The sequence below is a fragment of the Chiloscyllium plagiosum genome, chromosome 4 (assembly GCF_004010195.1).
Source record: "Chiloscyllium plagiosum isolate BGI_BamShark_2017 chromosome 4, ASM401019v2, whole genome shotgun sequence".
Classification (NCBI taxonomy): Eukaryota; Metazoa; Chordata; class Chondrichthyes; order Orectolobiformes; family Hemiscylliidae; genus Chiloscyllium; species Chiloscyllium plagiosum.
In genome coordinates, this window is record NC_057713.1 from 3,011,315 (window position 1) to 3,020,201 (window position 8,887).

Consider the following 8,887-nt stretch of genomic DNA (forward strand, 5'->3'; position numbering starts at 1 on the left):
ATGATATGACACCTGAACCTCATCAATATTGTTAAGACCCCTCAGGGTTTTATATATTTCAATCAATGTTTACTCTTCTAAATTTCAATGAATACAAGCCTCGCCTGTCCGACACTTAGACATAAGACAACCATTCTGGTTTAGTATAGCATACTTTTTCTGAACTATCTCCATCATAGTTAGATTCTGCCTTAGAAAACATAGATATATGGAAGTTAAGCGTGAGTAGGCATTCAATCCCTCGAGCCTGCTCCATCATTCAATCTGATTACGACTGATCATTGAGTCAAAAGCCTAATCCTGCTCTCCCCATTTCCCTTGATCCCTTTAGCCACAAGAGTTATATCTAACTCCTTGAAAACACAATGTTTTGGCCTCAACTACTTTCTGTGGTAGTGAATTGCACAGACTCACCATTCTGGGTGAAAAAATTCCCTTTATTCATTCACTGGAATGAGGATGTCACTAGCTAGGCAGGGTTTATTGTCCAGAGGGCAGTTAAGAGTCAACCACCTTGCTATGGGTCTGGAGTCACAGATAAGCCAGACCAGGTAAGGATGATTGTCTCCTTCCCTAAAGAACATTAGTGAACCAGATAGGTTTTTCCGACAGTGGTCTTCATTAGATTTATAATTCAAGATATTTATCGAATTCAAATTCTACTATCTGCCATGACGGGACTCAAACCTGGGGCCCCAGAACATTATCTGGGTCTCTGGATTAACATTCAAGCAATAATACCACTAGGCCATTGCCTCCCCTAATTACTTCTCATCTCAGTCCTGGTTCTGGACTCCCCCCACTATCAGAAACATCCTTCCTGCATCTCACCTGTCTAGTTCTGTTAGAATTTTGTAGGTTCCATGAGATTCCCCTCTCATTCTTCTATACTCCAATGAATACAATCCTAACCAAGTCAATATTAACCAAGTCAATTTCTTTTCATATGGAAGTCCTGCCATCCTCGGAATCAATTTGGTAAATCCTTACTGTACTCCCTTTGTAACAAGAACATCCATCTTTCCACAGATAAGGAGACCAAATCTGCACACAATATTCTAGGTCTAGCCTCACAATGCCTTGCAGCAAGATATCATAGAATCTCTACAGTGTGGAAACAGACCCTTTGGCTCAACATGTCCACACTGACCTCTCCAAAGAGTAGCCCACTCCCCCACCTATATTTAACGCTGACTAATGCACCTAACGCACACATCCCTGAACACTATGGGCAATTTAGTTTGGCCAATTCATGTAACCTGCACATCTTTGGACCGTGGGAGGAAACCGGAGTGCCCGGAGGAAACCCACGCAGACACGGGGAGGGTGTGCAAACTCCACACAGACAGTCACCCGAGGGTGGAAGTGAACCCGGGTCCCTGGCGCTGTGAGGCAGCAGTGCTGACCACTGAGCCACCTTGCCGCCCCATATCCTTATTCCTGTATTTGATCCTCTCGCTATGAAGGCCAACCTACAGTCTCCCTTCTTTACTGCCTGCTGCACCTCTGGGCTTACTGTTAGCAACTGGTGCATGAGGACAGGTCTTGTTGGACCTTCCCCTCTCTCAATTTACAGCCATTCAAATAATAATCTGACTTTCTATTGTTACTACCAAAATGGGTAACCTTGCATTTATCCACATTATGCTGCATTTGCCATGCATTTACCCACTCACTCAGCCTGTCCAAATCATGCTGCAACATCTCTCTATCCTCCTCACAGCTCATCCTTCTACCCAGTTTCAATATTAACTGCAAATTTTGACATATTACATTTAGTTCCCTCATCTAAATCATTAACATATAGGTGAATAGCTGAGGTTCTAATACTGTTCCTGCAATCCCCCACTAGTCATTGCCCGCCATTCAGAGCAAGACTCATTTTTTCCTAATTTTTCTTTCCTGTCTGCTAACTTTTCTATCCATCTTAATTCACTACCCCTAATCTCATGTGCTTTAATTTTACACATTAATGCCTTATGTGGGGACTTTGTCAAAAGCCTTCTGAAAATGCAAATGAATCACATCCACTGGCTCCCTTGATCAACTCTATTAGTTACATTTTTGAAGAATTCAGGTAGATTTGTCAAGCAAGATTCCCCTTTTGTAAATCCATGCTAACTGTGTCTGATTCCATGATTGTTTTCTAAGTGCTGTGCTATGAAATCCTTGATAATGGGCTCTAGCATCATTCCCACTACTCACATCAGACACACTGGTCTATAACTTCCTGAGTTCCCTCTTGTTCCCTTTTTAAACAGTTGGGTTAGATTAGTTACATTAGGAATTATTTCAGTGTCTGAAGAATCTCATCAATTTGTCCAACAGTCCCTCTCACTAAACTCGGTGTCCCCATTACTTCTGGTACACTATTTGTGTCCTCTTTTGTGAACACAGAAGTGAAGCATGAATTTCATTCATCAGCTATTTCTTTGTTTCCCCATTATAAATTCCCCCATTCCTGACGGTAAGAGATCTACACTAAGTTTCACCAATCTGTTTCCCTTACATACTTGTAGAAACTGTTACAGTCAGTTCTTGTGTTTCTGTCAAGCTTATGGCTATCCTTCATTTTCCCTTTCTTAATCAATCCCTTGATCCTACTTTGCTGACTTCTAAACTGCTTCCAATCCTCAGGTCTACTGAATTTTTCTTGCCAACTTGTATGGCTCTTTTTTGCATTTAATGCTATCTCTAACTTCCCTCGAAGATATGGTTTGGCCGCTATTCACTGTTCAGTGACCAATACTGTACCCAGTACTCCAGATAGAGTCTCACTAGTGCCTTATGTAACTGAAACCGAACCTCTCTACTTCTGTATTCAATTCCCTTCACCATAAAACATAAAATTCCATTAGCTTTCCCTGTGACTTGCTGTACCCGCAGACTAACTTTTTGCAATTCACGCATGAGGATACTCAGATCCCTCTGTACCTCAGAGCTCTATAAACTTTCACCATTTCCATAAGATGCTTTTTAACTTTCCTCCAAAAATGGAGTTTCACATTTTCCCAACTTATATTCCATTTGCCGCATCACGCCCACTCAACTAATCTATCTATAATTTTTTTTTGCAGATGTCTTGTGTCTTCCTCATAACTTCCTTTTCTACCTATCTTTATCATCAGCGAATTATGAAACCACACCTTCAGTCCCTTCATTTAAGTCATTCACATAAATTATAAACTGTTGAGATCCTGCACCAACCCTGGGGCATATCCCACTTTACATCTTGGCAAAACCTGCAAAAGATGCCTACTGTCTACTTCCTCTCAGCCAGCCAATCTTCTATGGCTATGTGCCCTACAACACGAATTTTTAAAAATTTTCTGCAATAATCTTTGATGTATCATCTTATCAAATCCCTTCAATGAATCTGAGTATGGTGCATCCACCATTTCCTCTTTATCCTCAGCATCTTACCTCCTGAAAGAACTCCGGTAGATTGGTTAAATGTGATTTCCCTTTCACAAAATCATGTTGATTCTGCTTGATTATGTTGAACTTATCTAAATGCCTTGCTACAAACTCTTTAATAAAAAGAACAAAAGAACCAGTGGATGCTGGAAATCTGAAATGGAAACAGAAATTACTGGAAAATCTTAGCAGGTCTGACAGCACCTGTGGAGAGAAATCAGAGTTAACACGTTAGATCCAGTGACCCTTCCTCAGATTGACGAAATATTAAATTCTTTAATTATAGCTTCAAGCATTTTCCCTATGTCAGAGAATGGAAGGAATTTGAACATCAGGATGAAATTTTTTTATTTGTAATGTTAATAGACCAAAAGTCAATGTATAATGAGTCTGACATGTGCAACTGAGGTGTTCGTCAATGTTCAGTGAAAGAATATATTGCTCTTGTTCCAATGATATCCTTCCCTATTTGCTGTTTGCTCTTTTACTGGGTTTGACCCTGATTTCTCAGTCTGTTTTCTGTCTAAACAACAAAGGGAAACAAGCCACAAAGGTATACAGAGGAATACGCCATTCGATTATCTGAATATCGGATTATCCGGCAAGATCGCAAGGTCCTGATGCTCAGCTAAACTATGTTATCCCGCATTTGATTATCCGGAATTTGATTAACCGAGCGAAATACTGCCCACTCGTGTCCTTCAGATAATCAAAGTTCCTCTGTATTTGAAGTCACTGAATGTTTTCACTGCATCAGCAAGGATGCTGATCAAGTCAGTTTTTCATCTTGGTTTGCAATGTGACTTGCTGCTGTCAGTTCTTGCTTTGCATACCCAGATTAAAAATCATGTTACTTTTTAAAAAATGTTTGTTGTGCTGGATCTTGCTGGAAATTAACTGCTTGTTAATAACTCACTGTTTTGAATATATAAATTAATTGTAAATTCAGTGGCTTAGCATAAAGTTACCATAGACCCAGAGGATCATAGACTGTTCTCTCATTAGAGAAGGAAGACTGATGGTGAGATTAACCTGAGTGTCACCACATCTCAGGTGAGGGGGAAAGAAAAGGTAGGACCTTCATGGGTAAGTTAAGGTTAACAATCTTCAGCATTTGCTGCAATTGCCTGTGATGATAAGATCAGAAGAAATAGGAACAGGAGTAGACAGTTCAGCTCCTCACACCTGCTCAGCCATTCAGTAGGATCATGGCTGATCCACTTTCTTGCACACCCAGCATCCTACTTTTAGGCTGTTCTTCATTTGACTATATGTACAATCGAAGTTTTGAAATTCCTTTGTTTTGGTGAATTAATTTATTTGCGCTTTTCTTTTACATAGACTGCACAAATGAAGAACCCAAGGATACTAGTTCTGATGAGAAGTGTGACAGTAAGTGAAAGATTTTGCAGATCTGTTCTGCAGCTATATTATCTCATGGAAAGGGAAAATGCTTCCTGAATTGTTACTGTGCTGCATTAATAAGAACAAAAATGAATATCTTTTACCTATGTCAAGTTATTAGGTAATACAGCACCTGAACGAGAGGTGGATACAATTAGAAATCTGCAGGACAGAGAATTGTGATTGTTCTTCCAAAGAACCAACATTGATAAGATGGGTTGAAAGGTCTCATTTCATGCTATTTCATTCAATCATTCTACAATCGTTACAGCACAGGGTGAGAAAAGGAATGAGAGTCTTTGGTTAAGAGGAGAAACAAGAGAAATGTGTGCTCATCTCAAAAACAAATAAGATTAAGAGTAAATCTGATTTAAGTGTTCAAACCTATAGAGGATTGTAGTTAAGTTAAGGGGTAGTGTATATGATCATCAAAAGAAGAAAAAGGTTACGAGATTAATTTTCTAAATGGAATGTTCAGAATTTGATTGAAGCAGAATTTTAATTTGCTAAAGGGTAATCGATAAGTAGGAGAAAAATGTAGCCCTTCCTCTAATGACCCTCCAGTGAGGCAATGGCCTGGTGGTTTTATTGGTGGACTATTAATCCACTCAGCCAATGTTCTGGGGACCTGGGTTTGAATCCCATCATGGCAGATGGTGGAATTTGAATTAAGTGAAGAATCTGGAATTAAGAGTCTAATGATAACCATGAAATCCATTGTTGATTGTTAGAAAATCCATCTGGTTCACTAATGTCCTTTAGGAAGAACATTTCTCATCTTTACCTACATGTGATTCAAGACCCACTCTAACCTGCCCTCTGGGCAATTAGTGATGGTGAATAAATGCTGATCTAGCTAGAGATGCCCATATCCTATGAATAAGTAAAAAAAAAGCCCTCCATGAGCATTGACCCTCCGACTTTGTGACCCTCCCTTTGAATTGCACTGCAACTGTTAACCTAGTCTTCACATTTGAAAATAATTTCAACTTTAGATGGAAAGTAACTGGAGTGAGTTAATTTTATCTGAAAGCCAGCATTGACACAATGGACTAAATGGGCTTCCCTTGTCCTGCAGTGTGTCTGCCTGGTTTGTCAAGCTTCTGTTTTCACAGACCATATGCAACTTAATTTCTTTCCTGTCTATTTCCAAGGTCTGTTGTTGGGTAACACCTGTTAAAATAAACAAATTCATATCAGTATTAAAATAAGGTGCAGAAGGTGCCATTCTCATGTATTAATTCAACACCAGCCGGCTAATATTGTCAGAATGAATTTTCAAGTTAAGGGTGCTAAGGTAACCATTCCATAGAGGGTGAGGGAGATGAGAGTTTGGTAAGGGGAGGGGGAGTGGAGTGCTTTGCATTGAATGTACACTTCCTTGTACTCATCCTCTTTGGTATTTTAAAAGTTCTCATTTTGTGTTCAGTTTCTCTGCAACCAGTAAACAGAATCAATGATAATTCATTTGTTTATTCTCCAGCCTGTGACAGTTGCGTTGAAGCTCTGTTGCTCGACTTGAACAAAATGGATTCCGATCTGTATAAGATCAAACTCCAGCTTCAAAATGCAAACACAAGCACTGCTACACAGCATCGCATGAACAACTTAGACAAGTCCATAAAAAACACTGAGGTAAATCCAAGACAAGGCTTGCATACATTATCTTTTCCAAAGTCAAATTCTATCACTTCTATGTCGTCCCCAAAACCTTACAGACTGGCCCCAAGTAAAGTTTGAGTTTCCTTGCTCAGACCAGTTATTTTTTAAATGGTTGAAAAAAATAATATACCAGTGTAAGATTTAACATCTCAATTTAGTGAAATAAGATGCTGAAGGAAAGCATGAGCATTAGATCATACGAAATAGGAACAGGATTCTCTCCCTTGAGTATGCTGTGTCAGTAAATAGGATTATGGTTGATCTCACATTGGTGTAAGTATGTAGACCTGTCATGTGCATATGGGTGTGAAATGTATGTCTGCATGGGAGTACAAGGTATGAAAATAAATTGGATGTCAGTTACACTCAAATGTTCAGGTTTTAAGTTGGAAAATACAGTTAATTTATTATAGGTGTATCAGTTTATTTTAACATAATATTCCTTGCTAGCTTGGAAATGAATTATGCATTGTTTAAGCAGATTGATTAAAAGAAAAGTCATAGTAATAGGCCTGAACACAAAAGTGGTCATCAAAATGGCTTGTGCAAATGGGTCTAAATAAATCAGTTACTAACAACAGAGTGCAGAGTGCATCTACATGCATGTGATCAATATCATATACACTTGTGCAGATACATTGTTAAATGGGAGAATTCCCAGTTAAGGGGATGTACAGAATTCTGATTTAATTGGAGCTGATTTGACTGTAGATTTGCTGTCCATTAAAGTGTCTTTCTGGGAGGTAAAGTTTACTGTGTGTGAACTACATCCAGTGTGCCATGAGGCATTGTTGACCCAATGTTAGGAAATGAGGAAGGCAGTTTTGAAACAGTCAAAACAAGCAGTAATATTTCTCTCCAAACAAGCAGCCCCAGGTTGATTGGTTGCATGCCTGGGATTGTAGTTGCATTGTCCACACTGATTTTCCTATCCCTTGATTCAGACAGATCTACAGCACAGAAAAGGCCCTCTTATCATCTGCAAACTAGGGACAAACTCTACCCTGGGAGACTGTTGGAGTGTAGTTCCAAATAGCGCTAACTGTGTGATTATATGGGTCAGACCATTGTTGTTCCCAGCAGCTTCTGAGTTGTCACTTTGCAGTGACATATCCTGTGAACCTGTGTCTTAGTGTGTCAACAGTCTCTGCACCACCAAATAGAATAACATTGGTGATAAGGGCAGCCAAAAATAATACATTTAAATTACAAATTCAATGATATAAATTGTTTCCCATTTTAGAATCAGTTAAAGGTGTATCAGGCCACTGTGGAGCAGCATGTAAAAAGGACTGATGACTTGGAAAATGACAACATGAATCTCATTCAAGATGTCCTTGCGCTTGAGGAAAAGGTAAGTAATATTTGTGACAATTTCAAAAGTTAACAAATGTTAAAGCCTCTGAGATACTACGGAAGGATTTAACAGATTGATACCACTGGAGAGATTAGAGGATCTGTGATTATTCTCCTTAGAACAGAGAAACTTAAAGGGAGATTAAATAAACATGCTCAAAATGATACAGAGTTTTGTTAAAATCAGTAAATGATTTCCAGTGGCAAGAGTGTTGATAATCAGGAGACATAGAATTCAGATAGTTGTCAAAAATCTCAGAGTGGAAGGTTGTTTGCACATGGGTACAGTTGGAAAGCTTGGTCTGAAAGTGAAGCAGAAAAATGGTAACTTTCATGAGGGAACTAGACAAAAGAACTTGGAAAAGAAAATTTGCAGGACAGTAAGAGTGAGAAACTGAAACAAAACCAAGTATTCTTTTCATAGAGCTGACATAGGCAAAATGTGCCTGTGATGTGTCATAGAGTCATGGAGATGTACAGCACGGAACATGAGAAGTTATCGCTCAAACTATCCATGTAAACTTCAGATGTGCTGAAATCTGAAAATGTTTTATTTTAAGGTGGAAAAGGATTCTCGAACTACTCAACTGTTACTCTCTTCAATCAATGTGACCCATCAACGTGCACAAGACATGGTGACAAATATAGAAAACGTGTTGTTGCAGATCTTGGGTGAGCTCGCTTTTACACTAAATAAAGTAGCTGATATTGTAATACAGCCTTTAAACAAAAAGACCTCCATTTAGAGTCATAGAGATGTACAGCATGGAAACAGACCCTTCGGTCCAACCCGTCCATGCTGACCAGATATCCCAACCTAATCTAGTCCCACCTGCCAGCACCCGGCCCATATCCCTCCAAACCCTTCCTATTCATATACTCATCCAAATGCCTCTTAAATGTTGCAATTGTACCAGCCTCCACCACATTCTCTGGCAGCTCATTCCATACACATACCACCCTCTGCATGAAAAAGCTGCCCCTTAGGTCTCTTTTATATCTTTCCCCTCTCACCCTAAACCTATGCCCTCTAGTTCTGGACTCCCCG

The 8,887-nt window shown here is 39.3% G+C and overlaps 1 protein-coding gene across 1 annotated transcript in view; it reads left to right on the forward strand.

Moving 5' to 3' along the window:
* LOC122548812 (laminin subunit alpha-3-like) overlaps positions 1-8,887 on the forward strand; it is a 376,692-nt gene that overhangs the window by 280,966 nt on the left and 86,839 nt on the right. Inside the window, exons 46-49 of the mRNA XM_043687604.1 lie at positions 4,759-4,809; positions 6,305-6,456; positions 7,727-7,837; positions 8,400-8,511. Of these exons, the coding sequence (XP_043543539.1) occupies positions 4,759-4,809; positions 6,305-6,456; positions 7,727-7,837; positions 8,400-8,511 (426 nt within the window). The remainder of the gene's footprint in view (positions 1-4,758; positions 4,810-6,304; positions 6,457-7,726; positions 7,838-8,399; positions 8,512-8,887) is intronic.